This window comes from Nomia melanderi, chromosome 2, assembly GCF_051020985.1.
Source record: "Nomia melanderi isolate GNS246 chromosome 2, iyNomMela1, whole genome shotgun sequence".
NCBI lineage: Eukaryota > Metazoa > Arthropoda > Insecta > Hymenoptera > Halictidae > Nomia > Nomia melanderi.
Genome location: NC_135000.1, coordinates 972,695 through 991,806, shown reverse-complemented (window position 1 = coordinate 991,806; position 19,112 = coordinate 972,695). Strand labels below are relative to the sequence as shown.

General features: G+C 35.2%; 1 protein-coding gene and 1 pseudogene across 1 annotated transcript; both read left to right on the top strand.

Moving 5' to 3' along the window:
* Positions 1-1,292: 1,292 nt before the first annotated feature.
* LOC116425965 (sodium/hydrogen exchanger 9B1) lies at positions 1,293-17,929 on the top strand. Its single transcript, XM_076364879.1, has 7 exons — positions 1,293-1,906; positions 5,054-5,229; positions 14,142-14,260; positions 14,369-14,530; positions 16,362-16,508; positions 17,465-17,566; positions 17,651-17,929. The coding sequence occupies exons 1-7, from the start codon at positions 1,293-1,295 to the stop codon at positions 17,927-17,929; spliced, it is 1,599 nt and encodes a 532-aa protein (XP_076220994.1).
* Positions 1,935-3,854, top strand: LOC143174233 (NADH-ubiquinone oxidoreductase chain 5-like; annotated as a pseudogene).
* Positions 17,930-19,112: the final 1,183 nt, after the last annotated feature.

Sequence of the window (19,112 nt, the reverse complement as noted above, 5' to 3'; positions counted from 1 at the left end):
GAACAAAAGTTCGGCCCATAGAGGGTTAAATCAGTTTCGAACAACGTCGTCTATACCTCGTCGAAAATGTTGAATATTTCCAGTAAAAAAGCTTCGAGTGCAAAGGGTTAATTACGCGGGTGATTCGCATCAACGGATATTATACTTCAAAAAAGCCCTGATCTCGAATAGGTTAAGCCGAATTCAATAGCCCACAACACTCCGGATTTACTACTTTTCTGATCGCGAAGAATTAACTTAATTACGCGCGAAATTCGCATCAAGAGATATTCTACTTAAAAAAAGCCCTGATCTCGGATAGGTTAAGTCGAATTGAATAGCCCATGTACGTACACACATTCCAATCGTCAGCCTATAAATAACATGGCAATACATCTGTCCGTTATTCCGTTGCAAATGCCCCACTGCGCGCCAACTGGCCGACCGGCAGTAGGGGAGCCTTCGCAGGGTGAAGGTGTTGGTGATCGGCGGTGGTGGCCGCGGCGCTAACGACGACTAGGTGTGTAGCGATGCGAGGAAAAGGATCAATGATCAGGTTCAATAACCTGAAATCCACTTGACGTCCGACTCGTGCCCATCGGCACGAGTCACTGCGTCGTTTCCAACAACCAAAATAGATATTCATTTTCCAAGAGTGCTATTTTCCCAGCCAGACGCGAATCCGATACCCGGTGATTTAAGTGCTCCGGTCCGGGTCAAAGACCCGACACCGAACACAGTCGTCGTCGTCGCCGCGGCGCGCGGCGCGCGGCACGCTCGAGTCTCTCGCGGATTCTCGCCGGTGACGCTTGCCGGTGACAATGTCTCCGCGGTAATTAAGCTACTTTAACGCGAAACACCTATCCCGCGTCCGAGTTAGGCAGGCCCGCTTGAACGGTACGTAACGGCAGACAGCCGAGACAGACGGCCGGGTGGAATCGGTGACGACGACCGCCCTCGTCGAACAAAGTAAACGGGGGCCGATCGATGCACGCGCCCGTTATATGCGCCCACCTACACACGCCTGCCTCTAGGTAAATACCCGCGGAATCGAAAATTCGACGATACATTCCGAGCGAACGCGGACGGTTCGAACAATGACAAGCGACGGTAGATACCATCGAAGAAAACAAGGGTAACCTAACCCCTCGATCCAGCCGCCAGACAAACGCGCCGATATCGCGGTTTCGCATCTGGCGGACGTGTTTCGGAACTGGGACGCTGCGACAGGGTGAACCGCTCTGAAAGACACCGGCTGAGCCTGAAACTGAGGCAAGCTTCCGAGGTTACATTGGAATTCAACCGTGAGAGGAATGACCGAAGAAAGTTCCAGCGACAGGAACGCCTCAACGGAGGAGACCGAGGACGAGGACGCGACTTGTTGCCATAGGATGACCCTTTGCAGTCCATTGATAAGAGACATCGTCGTCACCAGACCGGTGTCGAAGTATCTAAGATTGAGGTGGTCGACTTTGTTTTCCTTGGCCACCAACGTGGGGATCGTTCTAATCGGTTGGACGGTTTTGTATCTGCTGCTTGGAGACACGATGCTCCCGGGGAATGATGGCTTCGGTTTGTACCTGTTGGCGATGCTCTCCCATTCGCTCGGCTGGACCATGTCCCACGTGCCGTATTTGAATCTGCCGCCGATGTTCGGAATGCTGCTCGCCGGTCTGATCGTTCGAAATTCTGGCCTGTACAACATCTACGAGGATCTCGGCTTAGCTACCATCTCCAAGATTAGGACGTTCTGCTTGACGTTCATTATGATACGCGCCGGATTGCAGCTGTCGATTACTAATTTAAGGAAATACTCGACGTTTCTGATGATCCTGGCGTTCATTCCTAGCACGGTCGAAGTGCTCGTACTGGCTTTGTGCTGTAACACTATGCTGGGGTATCCTTGGAATTGGTCGTTTATGACCGGGTGAGTCGCTGAAACTGGAGGTGTGATTATGGATAAAATTGCTGATAAATGTGGATATTATCGAAACGTTAACGATCTTTCGATACATCGATAATACTGATCGCGCAATCGCTGCTGACGTTGAGGTCTGACTATCAATTAAATTATTTACAAATATCGATAATATCGAGACGTTATTGGTGTCTTGACATATCAATAATATCGTTAAGGTATCGTTAACGAATAGCAAAACAATTAAATCGTTTAAGATTATTTGTTTTATTAGTATTTGTAAATATTTCCATTATATTTATACATCGTTTAGTAAATATTTTTTAGTAAGATAATATAGTATATACAGGGTGTTGAAATTTATTTTTTTATGAAGGTAAATTTAGAGTATTAATTTTAATAACTTTTTTAACAATAACAAAAAGAGCTCAATTTCCATTTTCTTTATGATTACCAGATGCTATAACTGCTCCTACTCCTGTTTCAGCATTAGTTCATTCTTCAACTTTAGTAACTGCAGGTGTTTATTTATTAATTCGTTATAATAAAATATTTATTGATTTTAATTTAAATAATAATTTATTAATAATTCTTAAATTAACAATATTTATATCTGGTTTAATAGCAAATTTTGAAGTAAATTTTTAAAAAATTATTGCTTTATCAACTTTAAGTCAATTAGGATTTATATTAAGAATTTTAAGACTTGGACTATTAATTTAGGGTTCTTTCATTTGATTATTCATGTTTTTTTAAATCTATAATATTTATAAGTGCAGATGGTTTTATTCATATAAATTTAAGTATTCAAGATTTACGTTCATATGGAATAATATATTATATAAGTCCTATAAAAAGTTAATTATTAATTTTATCTACTTTAAATTTATGTGGATTTCCTTTTGTTTCTGGATTTTTTCTAAGGATTGAATTTTAGAGGCAATTTATAATTATAAATTAAATTTTTTAAGAATAGTAATTTCATATTTTTCTATTATTTGTGCCCGAAATGACAACAGGTTTTGGTTTGACCGAATTATCTCAAAAAAATATGGGCGATACGAATAAGTATGGTAGACAAAAATTACAGGCTGTGAAATGCTAGATATCACGGCGAGAGGTATTTGACCGTGATGTAACCGTGAAACGTTCTGCAAAGGTCATGTTACAATTCTTAAGTAGAACCATACAGTTTCTACTCCACTTTCTACTCCATTTTTGAAGCTGACACTCAAAAGTTTTTACAACACTAGAAATTAAATTTTTCTAAATTAAATCAAATTATAGTTCGCAATGAGTTCTAATTTAATATTTTTAATTATTTAAATGTGTCGCTATTTCTGTTGTGGTGTCAACAGCGAATTACCGATGTCTTAACGGTATTGTCGTTATATCGTTAAATGAAGGATTTTCTCCATGAAGGGGGCAACTCAATTTTCAACAGATTTTTTGTTAAATGTGTAATTTCACTTTTAAAGATGCGACCTTAATTTAATTATAATTATTATTAATAATTTATATACATTAATATCATATTTATATTATATAAATATATGTTTTGTATTTATTATTATTTATTTATTATTTTGATTTACTTTTATTATTGAAAAATGATTTCATTCCGTAAATTATATTTAATTAAAACAAAAATTTCTGATATTTTCAATAAAGTTAATTTTAATATTAAATTTTAGTATTATAATAAAATATATTTTCACTTTGAATTTAATTTCTTTAGTTAATTTACTACTTTTTTCTACATTTTTCTACATTTTTCTACATTTTTCTACATTTTTCTGCTATTTTCTACTTTTTTCTACTGAGACAAAAACGAGACACTCCAATATTAAAATTGTATTTGCTGGAACAATAAGAAAGATATTGGTTCCTTGATCAGTGTATAAGTTTATTAATACAAATATTAGTTTACCATAAACTTACAGCACACTCGAAGTAGTACTAAAGTTTTAATTGATTTCTGACGATTTACTAAAATTACCTGAAAGTGGAGCTGCCTCGTTCTCGTGGCAACCCTTCCAATATCGACAAGATATCGATAATTTATAGATAATTGATATGTACAGTCCCTGATCAAAAAATTAGAATCATCCATAATTTTCAACATTTTTCGTGGTAATTGAGAATTAGAAGGTTAAAACGTAATTTAATAATAACTTTCATTAACTATCAAGTTAAATACATATATATATTAACCGTTTAAGTGTTAAACAAATTTTGTGGATATATACCAAAAGTGCGGAAGTGCTTGGGTGTGTATAAAAAAAGATTAATAAGAGTAGTTATCTAATTAAATCACAAATATTGTGTTGTTGCAAAAAGAAGTATCAAAAAATAACATTTATTCAAATAAATTTTCTTTGATTTATTTCTTGAAAAACATAGTAATTTCGGTACAATGCAATAAGAGCGCTATGACGCTCCTCAGCACTCAAACGGTTAAATAAATAAATATTAGTTTTGTTTTCCTGCTTTGCTTTTATTATAACATTCACCATTCCCGATATACTGCGTATACATTTGGTGATTATTTCTTTGACTTCGAGTTTTGCAAAATTTCAACAACTTTTGCATTTCAATCCGGCGATGGTGATGCGTGCACGAGAGTTTTCACTAAATTCCAGACATTTCCAATGTGGTTCCCATCTGAAGGATATAAAAATAAATTTTAATCTCTCAATGATAGAATATTACGTAGTAATATGTAATATTACTACTACGCAATTAGTTAATAAAAATTAGTATTAACCCTTAGAATGCCAACGTCGCTGTGAACGACGCTGAAAATTTTTCTAAAATCTTTTTAATTTCTGCAAATAACACGGCCACCAAAAGATGAAAATATTAATCATACGTTGTAAACCTTCTAGCACATTTGTACAAATAGTAAAATGTTTGTAGACATTTTCTGTAAACTAACCATTTCTCGCTAAAATAGCATAATTTTCGAAAGAATTTCAGCAATTACTAATGGCTCTGAAAGAGTTAATTATCTTTTGCTTCCACGATCATCCTCGGAAGACTATGGGTGACCCTGACTTTTTTTATCAAAGACTGCAATTACATATCCAGCTGAAACGCTTATACCGTTCGCGATGCTTTATTCGATCCCTTCTTTCCCTTTCCACGGTTGAGAAGGACGATACTCGCATGCTTGTCGCCGGTGATCACTTTCAACTGCATCATAGCCCTGGCCGAAAGAGGTTATGGCGAGGACAAGGATCTGGCCAGCATCATATGCACCGCTGTCTGCATCGATGGTATTCTGATCGTGGCCCTGTTCGGTCTGTGCTACTCGTTCGTCTTTGGGAATGGTAAACGCATGAGAGAGAAGCTTCACTTAACCAGTTAAGACTAGGTTTACGGGCATTTATTGTTCGCTTCATTCTATTATTCCTAAAAGAATTGATGCTCGTTTATTTAGATTGTAGAAACTGGAGATTTGATAGTAGGTAATTCGGGTACATGTCAGTGTGATCGCATCAATCAAAATCGGCGTAAACATTTACAAAATAATATTTCTAAAATCCAATATGCGTCAATTTGACGCGTTCCGTAAACCTAGTGTTAACGGTTTTTGACGAGTATACTCGTCATGAAAAAAATTGTCACTACTTATTACTCATGACGGATATACTCGTCATAACACCAAATTTTGTACTTATTTCGTGACAAGAGTAGTCGTCAAGAACAGTTAACTGGTTAAGAGGACCTTAGACTTTCTCGGTCGAAAATTTTAACAATTTTTGTGGGACTGATGAAGTAATGAAAGAACATTTTTACCAGTCCCTAATTTTTTTGACGTATATTTTAAGTCTTTAAATACAAAAAAAATTGTATATAATTTTATAATTGATATTTTATAGGGTTTGTCTGCAGCCTCATGGAGGTCACTTTAACACTAAAACTACCGAGCATTTAATACGATTGATATGTAATCTCTATAAAAATTGTAACAATAGATTATTTTCAGTTTCCTTGGATATTCATCACAGTACTCAAGTGAAACTATTTATTTCCAAAATCATTTCAGATATTCAATGCTTTTAAGGTATTAATAACTGCGAAACAAACAAATCGAAACCAGTCATTTTGACTGTTACGGTAGTTTTAGTGTTAATAATTTTGATCTGCTGGCGTGCACGATTGCGGCTCACTGGAACGTTTAAAAAAAAACAATTATCCTTAGAAAATGTATGACTATGACCCTAGTATAGACTATGATTATTTTTTTTGAGCAAAAATTCACAAAATGATGGACCTTCAAAGTTGGTGGTCTCAAAAATAGTATTTTCTTTGTAAAAGAAACGTTGAAAATTGAGGAAGAAATTAACCAATCCTATTTATTCTAGTCTATACCGGAGCTATTGTTGTGTAAAAGAACATTTTAAAATTTCAGACCCATTGATTAAATGGTTTTTGAATTATCATGCACGCCAGTTACAAAAACGTTTTGAGAAAAATGCGTCTGAAGCTTTGACAAACGAATTTTCACATATAAATCTACTTAGGTTCGATCAGCTATGCTTGCTGCATACAAAATTCCTTCCGACTCCTCATACGCCTTTTTCTCAAGAGTTCTTTTTTCTTTCGTTAAATTCATTTAATTAATAATTAATAAATTAATTTAACACGGCCAAAAGTGCCGCGTAATCGATTTGACCTGCCTTACAGTCGGTGCTATAATCGTCTATAACTTCGAAAGTATTTCGAATTTTCCTCTGAAATTTTCAGAGAATATTATTAAAATATGATACTTTCCAATAGGATACTTTCTAAAAAGTCGATTTTCCCGACCCGAGAATATGTAAGATCCTTTTAACACTTAACACTTAAGCAATCGACTAAAGGGCACTACAACTATAACCTTTTTTATGATATGGACTATTTATGGTTCTGTCGAAGAATTCATTGTATAATTTCTTTAAAATGGAGAAGTCAAACTGTTTGTGTTTGCCACCGAAAAAATCTTGTACCTATAGAGATTAGACACCCCAAGTGCCGTTCTTCGTGGTCAGTTCAATTCCAAGTTCTAAGAGGATAAAATAATGTTTGTTCCTTTAACCCTTTGCACTCTTAGTGTCTTCTACATTTCCTTTTCGATAAGTTTGTATTATTTTAAGTGTTTCGTTTGAAATGTACTTCAAAAGAAATTAGTTAGATTAGATGATAGGAAACATGTCTATTCATTTCACTAATATTATTGAAAATTGTGTAATAACTCAATTTAAAAATGTGTCAATAGAGAAGCACACTTTCGAATAAATCTGATGTCTAGTCACATTTGACACAGGAGTGCAAGAGGTTAATAGTCCATATTGCCATTCGCGTTAGTGTTCTGCAAGTATTCAATGCAGAGCGGTAGTGTGCGAGGAGCATCGAACACACTATTGAAAAAATAGTTCCTTTTAATATGTACATTTTGTGGTTTGCGCATAATTTATTTTTATATGTCATTTACAATTTTATTTTTCAGAGTATTTTATTTATTTATTTTCCACTGATGCAGTCTATTAAAAAATCTCCCAAAATGAAGTCCCAAAATAATTATATTTCTTTAAAGGCTGACAAATCTCTTCATGCTTCTTCAAAAGATCGTAGTCTTATGAGTAAAATTCTGCAATATCTTTGTTTAATATTTGCTTATTACAAAGTTATGCATCTTTCAGCAGAATCTCATTTTTTCATGACTTCACTTCCATTTTTAATTTTCATTGCAAAGTGATGTAAAAATTTGACTCAAGTGTCAATTGTACATAAAAGTAAGGACTACAATAATTATTTCAGAATCTTTTCAGATTTTTACAGAATTCGCAATAATGGTAAATAAGATCTGACCATAAAAAGTCCATATTGCCGAGTTAGTGAAAAAGCATATTGCCGGCGGAGGATTAACTGTAATTGATCTCATTTAACTCATTTTGTCCAAAACTATGTTTTATAAGAGCAAGAGAGGTATTTGACCTATTGCAAATAACCCTAGTTCAAGACTTACTAAATAACAAAAGAAACAGTAAAAAAAATAATAGGCAACGCGTTGCTAAGGACAAGATGGGAGATCTCCCCATTCAATTGGCTAAGTGTTAAGCATTCAGCAATTTCAGGCTTTAAAATACACGAAGTACTAGACCTTTTACGCAATCATTTAACACTAACCATATCGAGAACCGGTCAAATGATCGGATATAAAATTCTGCGTTTTCTTCTGTTCATTTAATTTGATATCAATTTCTATATTGTCCGATTAATTAGTTTTTCCATTTTCATTCTTCCTTTTTTTTCTGTCTCCACTAAAAAAAATGTATCATCTAATTTGTTTATCTCTATTTAATAGCCAGTTATTTGACTAGTTACTAAGTAGGAAAAGTGCCGATACGGTTAGTGTTAACGAAAATTAATTCCGATTTGATTAGAGGTTGAAAACAGTTACGATATCGGTTTCGGTCCTTCAAACGGTTATGGAGAACCCAAATAAAGTCAACTGTTATTAAGTAGGGTAACTACACCTAATATGAAACACCATAATATTTCGGAAAATAAATAGTTTGATGTGTCAGTTACCATGGGGGACTTAGTTGGCAATAGAAAACAATCATATTAATAGTTAGACATCAATTTGAAATCTGTCATTGAATGCGAAGCATTTTGGTAGTGTGTACAATTTTCTGAGAGACGAGTCAAATAGTTAAATTTCTTAATTTAAGCTAAACAATTATATTTTTTCATAATTCATCATTGAACATGTTTGTTTTTGATTATTCAAAAATAATTTGCACAAATTTATTTTTTCCTTAGAATAATTATTATTTTTCTATCGGAACACAATCAATTTGAAATTTGTCATTGAATGCGAAGCATTATTGTGGTTGGTAGTGTATACAATTTTCTGAGAGACGAGTCAAATAGTTAAATTTCTTAATTTAGGTAGGTTAACAAATCATATTTTTTCATAATTTATCATTGAACATGTTTGTTTTTTGACTATTAAAAAATATATTGCACAAATTTATTTTCTTCTTAGAATAAGTATTATTTTTCTATAGGAACATGTAGGTTCCTAATATGGTGCACGTTCTATATTCGATGCACATTCTTTGTGAACATTACATATTATTGTTACATGTTTATTCTATGGTAAGAGTTATAAAAATAATAATAATGAAGAACAATGTGTCCAGTGCATTGTGTTCACGAAGAATATAGCGGTACCGACATGTTACTCGTATATCCACTGTATGAAAAAGAAGAAAAAATTAACATAATACAAATTCAACAAAGTCGGAAATTCGTTTCTTTAACCTCCTCAATTCTATAAGTATTCATTTATCGCGATAAAAATGAGTTTTGTTTGTAAATTACGTAGGTATTCCATATTAGGAACCATTTTTTCAAATCGTTGTTTGTAACTTTATTCACATTTTTCACCGTGGTTTGAAGGTATTCTAATTTTTGCACTGATATCGATCAATATATGAATGTTTATTAACACGTTAAGCTCCATGTCAATCACTGTTGATCGTCGCTTCTGAATTACTTGAAAACAATCGTAACATACAAAATAACCGATGTCCAATGAAAATATTTAACAACGCAACTAAGCTGATAATAGTGTAACGCAAGGATTGTAACGCCAAATAATTAATAATTGTTCCTACTTTTCTTTGCTACAAAATAATAACTCTGTGGAAAAACAATCAAGATTTTCGTGGCGCTTAACATGTTAATATCTTCGTGTTTTAATGTAAGTTTCATTAGAAAAAAAACGCATATCAAACTTTAAAAACAGGTGTTCCATATTAGGTGCCGTTACTTTATACATATCGGTTCTGAACTATATCGGTTTCGGTTGTCGTTCTTCAGAATCGATATTATATTTGTATCAGTTCTATAACTATTATTTTTCGGTTCTGAAAGAAACGCAGAACCAAAGAATAATAGTTGTAGAACCACTATAAGTTTGGTTCCGAAGAACCGGAAACAGTTATGGCTCCATTTCGGTTCTCCATAACTGTGTCAGTCGTAACCGATATACAGAATGTCCCAGAATAAGTGAGAAATATTCTAGAGGTGGCTCGGTACATTAAAACAGTAAAAAAAGTTCAGATAAACATATGACCTATTTGACCTCGTTTCCGAGATACAGCAAATTGAAGTTTTAACCCTTTGCACTCGAGAGACGCCTTTCAGTCGCTATCTGAATCGACGCAGCAAAATTATAAAATTTTAAATTCAATATTAAACCTTGTGTAACGTGTCAACACATAAAACATCGAAATAAAATAGTTCCGTCCCTTAATTTATATAAGATAATTAATTGTGTTAGTTGCGAAAAATATCGTCAATATTTAGTCAGAAAGTAATGAATATTTCTATTTAAGAATATTGTCAAGTGCAATGGGTCAAAGGGTTATACATTTAACAATGTATTTTTTGTTGAATATTTTTTCCGCTACCTCTTATCATTCTCAATATAGTCCACGGGAAAGGAAAATTTGCATTTTATTCAAAGGGTAGTTTCACCCGCTCAAAATGAAACTTGCCACGAAAAAAATTGCAATTTATTAGACTTAACTTACTCTACTTACATACAAACTTCCATGACCTTTTTATTTTCCGAGTTCGATAACTTCTCTTGTAAGCCGCGAAATGATTTAACATGCCAAAATTATAAAGTTTGTTATTTAACATTAACACGTTGAATGACATGGGTGTCACCGGTGACCTCTACTCAAATTCAATTACTCCAATTTCCTTAATGAAGCGATGATCGTTTGGAAACATTGCTATATTGTAAATAACGCTACCTAATGCGGTGGTATTCAGCAAAACAATCCTGCGATAATAACATCGCAATTCAATGAAATAATTTAATATTATTAAAGAAATGCATTAACCCTTTGCACTCGACAATATTTTTCATTACAGACATTCATTATTTTCTGACGAAATATTAACAATATTATTTGCAACTTACATAGAGGAACATCTTACATAAATTATGGGGTAGAATATTTTTGCTTCTATGTTTCGTGTGTTAATACTTTACTCAACATTTTATCTTGAATTTCACATTTTATAATTTCGCTGCGTTTAATCAAATGACGACTGAGAGTCGCCTCTCGAGTGCGAAGGGTTAAAAAACATATTCCGAATGAAATCGTGTGTATAAGATTTGTTTAGTAGAATTTGGTGTCGTTTTTGGTATCGTTGGAAATAGCAAAGCCGAATTGTTTTATTATTTGAATTACGTTTGGCTTTTGCTAGTATTAAATTTATCTGTTCATCTTCTGACTGCTTCAAATAATCCTGATTTACGTTAACACATCTTGTTTTTATTGTTTGTAATCGTTGCAGGAACAACATAAAATTTGCAAAAAAAATTCAATTAAAGAAGGATGAAAGAAGTAGAAAAATAGCGAATCGTACCTTTGTGTTTATGGCAGAGAATAATTAAATTCAGTGAACCTTTTTGCTATGAACATTCAGGCAGCGTCTTTGAGATTGACTTGGCATTCTATTACTTTGTATTACCGATCTATCTCGTTCGGTAGAAACAAATGACAGTGAACGAAACACTGAAACTGCAAGCTCAGAGAAAGATGTGGAGTGTTCAAAAAAGAGGTCATCGTAGCAAAAGGGTTAACCCTTTGCACTCGAGAATATTTTTCTCAACAAATATTCATTATTTTCTAATGAAATATCAATGATATGTTTTACAACTAACATAAAGAAATACCTTGCATAAATTAAGTAAGAACCATTTTATTTCGATGTTTCATGTGTTGATGCATTATATAAAAATTTAATATTGAATTCTAAATTTTATCATTTCCATGGGTCAAATCAAATGGCGACTGAAAGGCGCCTCCCGAGTGCAAAGGGTTAATATAGGACGAAAATTGAGTGCTACTATTCATAATTGTAGTAGCTAAAGTCACGCAATCTTCGCATTGATGTGCCATTTTTCATTTTAACACTTATTTAATATATATAATCATTATTTAAACACATCCTGCCGGCCTAGTGAGTGAGTTTGGTTTATATAGTTGTTCCTACTCTCTGTCATTCATTCCGTTCTCGCTACATTCATTCAATTCGGCGCACATTCTATTTCCCTTGCCTTCTCTATCTATCCTTTTCAACCATTCCATTACACATGTGTTTCGCTTATCGTTTAAAATAAATTCTAATGACATCTTTGGTTCTATTTTATCACACGCGTCTACCAAATGTTCTAGTGTCCCCATATATCTACCGCACATTACACATTTTCTTTTTTCTTCTCCCAGTCAGTACTTATTTTCATTATAAAAGTTCTCACACCTCGCCCTCGCTAGCAGTTTCTGCCCGTCCTTGATTCCATCTTTTTTAAGTCTAAAAGTTCATTCAGAATATACGACTAAACTTGGAAAATAATTTTAACTTGTAATTTCAAAGCGTGTCTTGTGACACCTTCGGTAGAAATAGTGTTAATACCCTAACGCGTGGACACTAAACCAGCGGTTTCCAACTCGGGAGTACTATTGCCAGGGGAGGCGCCAAAATTGTTAATAAAAAATTAATGTAGTGGATAGGTATTGGGTACTGTGAATAGGGATAATTAATCGCGACGAGCTAATTAACCCTTTGGCTACGGCAGAATTTTGCGTCAACGCATATTTCTTGGAAAGTGTATTAAAACTATGAAAACACTGAATTGAACTAAATTAAACCAATCGAAAATAATCACATTTATATAATATATGACTAACGGAAGATGTAATTGTTCAATTATAATTCAGTTACGTCAGATTTAAGCGAACTTTGCTGCAATAGTATTTTCCGGGCGCCTGTAGGCGCCAACAGTACATTGAGGCCAAATTTTTCATGCGCCTTTAGGTGCCAACAGTAGCCAAAGGGTTAAACGTATAAGGTATTTAATATAAAATACATATAAACTAGGATTCACCGCACTACGTGTTACGCTATAAAGTCGTTTGCTATGTCGCCGGAGTCAAACTCGCCCTAGCTCGGTCGCTCTCGCTCTTTATTTTACTTTGCGCGCACGCAAACACACACATTTTCCAAAAGAAACACACACACTCTTCGCTCAATTTCTAAAACTAAAACATTCGCCCAACGCATCGTGTCAAACACTTCAGCAGGAACGCAGTTCCACACCGCACTCACACATTCATACACACAACGCATATAAGCTCGGCCATCCTACATTAATTATAATTATTCTTATTCGAAATGTGTCTATATTATTATATCTATTACAAGATAAGGAGGCGCGGAGAAAAATTTTTTTAGGGAGGCGTAGTAGCATAAAGGTTGGAAACCGCTGCACTAAACATAAGTGTATCCTTCCTGCTTCGAGAACGTGGTTGTGGCTTTGAGCAAAGCTCTGCCTGTTGTCAACCGAAACTACCCTAATCCTGTTGGACAGGCCTGGTTTATACGAAGAATGTACTGGTAGATACAGTTTGTCAAAACTTGAATTCGCTCAATCTCGGAAACAAGGTCAAGTAAGGCATATGTTTACCTGAACCTTTTCTATTGTCTTGATGTGCTGAAACCACCCCCAAGACATTTCCCACTTATTCTAGGACACCGTACAGTGCGTTACTCGGGTAAGCCAAGCCGGCTAGTGGTTCAAAAGTGAAGATAAAAATAAATACGTGCCGAAACTAGTTCCGCCATTACTGTTGATCTAAGCGTGGACGTGTCCCCTTGTCCCTCTTCACTTTTAAACCACAGGCTGACTTGTCAGTAACGCATTGTAACAGTTTTAAAGCCATATCTAAAGTATATTTACATATTTATTTATTGCTGATTTATATTTATTTATATTAATTAATCTATTACACGATTCATTCACCCTCGCTGCAAAGGCGTATTGTTGTACCTACCCCTGGTCGAGTATTGTAAGACCAGGGGAACATTCTCTTGGAAAATAACAGTTTTAACACTAGAATTACCGAGCATTTGATACGGTTAACATGTAACCCCTATAAAAATCGCAATAGATTATTTTCAGTTCCTTCAGACTCTGATTACAGTATTCAAATGAAACTATTTATTCTCAAGATCATTTCGCATGTGCCACTTTCAAGATACCTATGATAACTGCGAAACAAACGAATCGAAACAAGTCATTTAGACTGGCACGGTAGCTCCAGTGTTAAACAGTTATTTTCCGAACCTCTTCGATTCTTGCTGGCAACTAACGGAAGCTTTCCAGGTGGGGGCAGGATCGAGTTTTGGTTCTACGTACGGGTTGTTCTCAGGGACTTCGTGCTGAGCATCGTAGCGGGAGTTGTCCTGGGAGTGTGCTTCATCTTCTTCCCCCACCGTAGTCACGTTAGTAACCGGACGCACAGGGTTTCTTTAGACCTTTTCCCGTTTCTTTTCTTTTCTGTTTGCTTTTATCGTCCGTCGGCGTTGTCACCTGGCCCCGCAACGAATTAGAAATACGCGACCTGGCACCGCATGATCTGCCTGGTACTAGGATCGCTGATCTGCACCGTGGCCATGACGAACGTGATGAACTCGGGCGGAGGGTATCTCGCGTGCGTCATCCTGTCGTTCACCGCGATCACCGGATGGAGGACCTTGTCCGCTTCTTTCCACGCAAGTGTTCCACTCGACGCTAACCGATGAGTCAAGCGGTTCCGTTTATTCCACGTTAGAACCTCGTTTATCCGAACACGTCGGCTGACGAGTCCGTTCGAATGATAGAGGCTCGCCAACTGTCCCTACTTCCTGATCTTATTTGTTCCGATAAATCAACTCGATCCTTGGTGATCGGATAATAGAATTTCTTGGCGCATTTTGATCCTTTTTTGCTTTTAACGAGTAAAACCTCAGTTACTCTCAGTTATACGAACGCGTACTGTTATATTCTACTCTATTGTTATACTTATTACTATATTATTATAGACGATTTCTCTTCTTTTGTTATTATTATTTTCTCCTTAGATTCTACCTCTGGTTTTTCCTTCATTTCGCTTTATTATTACTGGTTTTATAAGTCTAAGAACTTTCTCACAGTGTTGAATGTTTTTAGGATTTCTGTTATCTGTATAGTGGTATGTATCTACGGATTTAGGTCTATTTCTGTTAGATTTTGTGTGAATGATTTTGAGGCGACATCTGTTGGGAATATGATCAGTGGTATTACGCTAACTTTTCTCAGGTTCCAGATGTCTCTCAGTTCTATTGCTGGAGGTTTATATTTTTCTATTTCTCCATTTCTTTTCTGCCTCATATTATTATCATTATGTATGATTATGTCTAACAGGTACGTGATATTAGTTGTTTTATGGATATATGTTAGATCTGATCTATTGTGTGCGGTTTTCCTATCTGTGTGACATCCCACATGTGACATCCCAGTATAGGTAGTTTAACACGTTGAATGCCATGCGGGTCAACGGTGACCCCCAGCCAAATTGAATTACTATAATTCATTCAATAAAACGACTATTGTTTGAAAACATTTCTATATTATACATAATGTTATCTGATACGGCGACATTGAGCTGCATAATGCAATAATAATAGTAATGCAAATCAATCAAATGATTTAATACCATATTTCTTCCATTTTGTATATTTTGCTGTACGAAATCATGCGGCATTCAACGTGTTAATTTCGTTATTTTCTAGCATTGCTTCTGGATGGTATTTATAGTATGGTTGTTTACGGGCTATGAGTTTTTGTTTCGGTACTATTTCTTGATGTATTTTTTTATTTATTATTATTATTACTGTTATTGTTGTTATTATTATTCTTATTACTGTTGTTGTTGTTGTTGTTGTTGTTGTTGTTGTTGTTGTTGTTGTTGTTGTTACTATTATTACTATTATTCTTATTATCGCCAGCAATCCACAAACATTTTCATTAATATTATATAGAGGCACACCTATATCTAACTATACATATGCATCTGCGTTACCATATACATGTAAACCAGCTGATGGCCTGATATCAAAACTTCTAACTTCCTCACCCTCAACATGAATCTCTCCGGGTCACAAACCTTTGCCATTCCTAGTCTCCAGATTTCCCATTTTCCGAGACCTCCTGATCCAGTAAATTAAGTACCACAGTGCGAACAACTTTCAGTCCGGGCCCACCATTCAGTTTTAAAATAAACGTATTTATCAAAATTCTATAATGTTCTTATTTTTCACCTTGAACCCATCCGATTGTGGAGAATCCTCCTGTGTTTTGTGGCGGCATAACATTTTAATATTAGTGGTCCACAACATAACACGTATACATATATGCATAGAATATGTACTCGTTGGTATAACTGACAGCAGACTCTGCAATAGTTCGGATGATAGAGCTTCAGTTAGAAGAGGTTAGGTATTCACTGGTTCCGATAAACGAGATTCGGATAAGCGGGGTTCTGCCTATTCTCCTTTTCATCCATTCGTCCATCGGAATTTCTAGTCGGAACCTTTCCGAAAAGCAGCGCATTTGCTGTGGTATCTGGTACAACCAATCTTGGTTGGCGTTATCGGAGCCGACATCGATCTGACAGATTGGTCCATAACCAGATTCTACCTCCATAGTTTGTGTATAACTCTAGGATTGACGGTACGTCGTTTCAACTGGTGTTGTAAAAACGATATTTGAGCCTCGAGCTTTGAAAGCTACAACCGCGACTTGAGGTTTCAGAGCTTGAGCGCTTAAGGCTCGAGCCTTATAAGGATAATCTCGAAGACTCGAGCCGTTTGTTACCGTGTTAACACTATTTACACCAAAGGTGTCAAAAGTCACCTTTTGAAATTTTAACTTGAAATTATTTTCTCAGTTTAATTATGTTTCCTCAATTGTATTTTGGACATTTCCTACAGTTAATTTCGGCATCATTATTGGAAAAGTTGAACAGTTAATTCAAAATGTACGACTAATGTTGGAACATAATTTTAAGTTAAAAATTCGAAAGGTGTCCTTTGATACCTTCGGTAGAAATAGTGTTAACACTGCAAAGATGGAACCTAGGAAATTTGAAATGCCTTGAATATCAAACATTGAGTTCGAAATGTTCAATGCCATTTTAATGTAGCAACAGACGGCTCGAATCTTCGGCTGGCTTCAAGCAGAAACACTCGAGCGTTGAAGACTCTCAAAACTCAGTTTGAGCTTTCGAAGCTTCAAAATTGAGTCTTAAACATTCAAAAACTTGAGCTTTATTGAACTCCAAGTCTTCAAGACTAAGCCTTTAAGATTAAACCTTGAAATTTCGAAGACTTTAGCTTTACTGAATTCCAAGTCTCCAAGGCTCTTTAAAGTTAAACCTTGAAGCTTCGAAGACTTTTTAGCTTTATTGAGCTCCATGTCTCCAAGACTCAGTCTTTAAGGTTAAAACTTGAAATTTCGAAGACTAGTTTTATTGAACTCAAAGCTTCTAAAACTCAACATTTATGGTCAACCCTTGAAGCTTCGAAGACTCAAGTTTTATTGAACTCCAAGCTTCCAAGACTCTTAGTTTCAACCGTCGACGATTCAATTTGGGAAATAAAAGATGCTTCTCTTTTATTTCGAAACAGGCACGCAGCGTTGCTACTTATTTTACGACGTATTGGACTCCGTTTACGGTAAAGGAACGATTGTTCGTGGTCGTATCTTGGTTGCCGAAGGGCACTCTGCAGGTACTTAATCCAGGCTAAAGGTAGATCGTTCAGCTAATAAATCGAGAACACTACGAGATGAGATTTAACCGTTTATATTTTAAGGCGGCTCTAGGACCTTTGGCGTACGAACACGTGCAAAACAAGCCGGATGTTGAGAAGGTTCAATTGGCTTTGGATGTCGTGAGAATATCCGTGATTACTATCTTGTTCCTGGCGCCAATCGGTGCGTTCGTCATTACTTTCAGCGGGCCGATCCTACTTAACCAGATAAACGTCGAAGAACATCCAATGAACCCTAAATTGAACTATTTGAGGAGGCTCAGTCTTCAACCTCCTCAAGAAAGCCAACGATCAAAGATAATTGTGCCCGAACAAGTCTAAGTTGTACGAATGCACTGAATTTCTTAATAATACTTTGCTTTTAATGGATATGTGTTGTATTTTTGTTTAACACATTTGCTACCAGCGCTTATTCCGGTGACGGTCTCCTCTATTATAATATTTTCTTCGATCTAATAAATCGTCTAAACAAAATATTAGAAAAATGAAACAGAAACGAGTCATTGAGATCCTAAATATAATGTCGTGGTTTATAATTCCTAACAACAATATCTATAGGATTAATTTCATTTTCGTTATGTAAAATGTAGGGTTACGGCCGTCACAAATATGTGATATTGGTAACGAACGTATTAATCGAGTGACTGAGAGTCGCTTTCCTAGTGCAAAGGGTTAAACATCAAATTGTAATTGTAATTGTATTATAATTTTTATTATAATTTTATATTTTCAAATTTGCTTCTAGTGCTGACTATGATGCGCGTTCATTTAACACGTTGACTGCCATGAAAATTTCTAGCGTTTTGAATAGTAATACTTATTCTTTAATAACAAAGGCAAATGATATGGAAAATAATTATAAATAATTGGCGACCAGCGTTCTTTCAGTGACAATCTTCATAATTAGAATATTTCATGAAACGCGAGAAATGCAAATAAAATTGTTTTAAAAGTGTTAGGATTTTAAATACATACACATGTGAGAGTAACCTAATTTTCTCTATGCAAGATACAAAATGTTTAGCGTTACAAGTATGTGACGCTGGTCGCAAACGTGTTAATCATTTCTATAGTATACGACATTTAAAGCTCCTAAAATACATACGCGATTATCTTTGATTAACGTTAAAACTACCGAGCAGTTAAATTGACTTTTAGAAATTTCTGTATAGAAACTCCAAGAATGCATTTATTGAGACATTAATTGATTTACAGTTCAGTTTTCGTAATGTTAAAACAATTTCTTTGTCAGAGAAACATCCGTTACTTTTTTAATGATTGCAAACAGAAGAAATCAGGAATGGATTATTTTGACCCATCTGGTAATTTTTAGTGTTAATTCTTCTTTATCAAGTACTGAGACTGTAGACAACTTTCTTTAACAGGTAATAAAGTCTAAATACAATTACATTTTCTTGTCAATAATATATGAATGTTGACTCTGAGTAAGTAGCATGCCTATATAGTAGCCATCAAATATTCTGGATATACTTTTAAATGTATG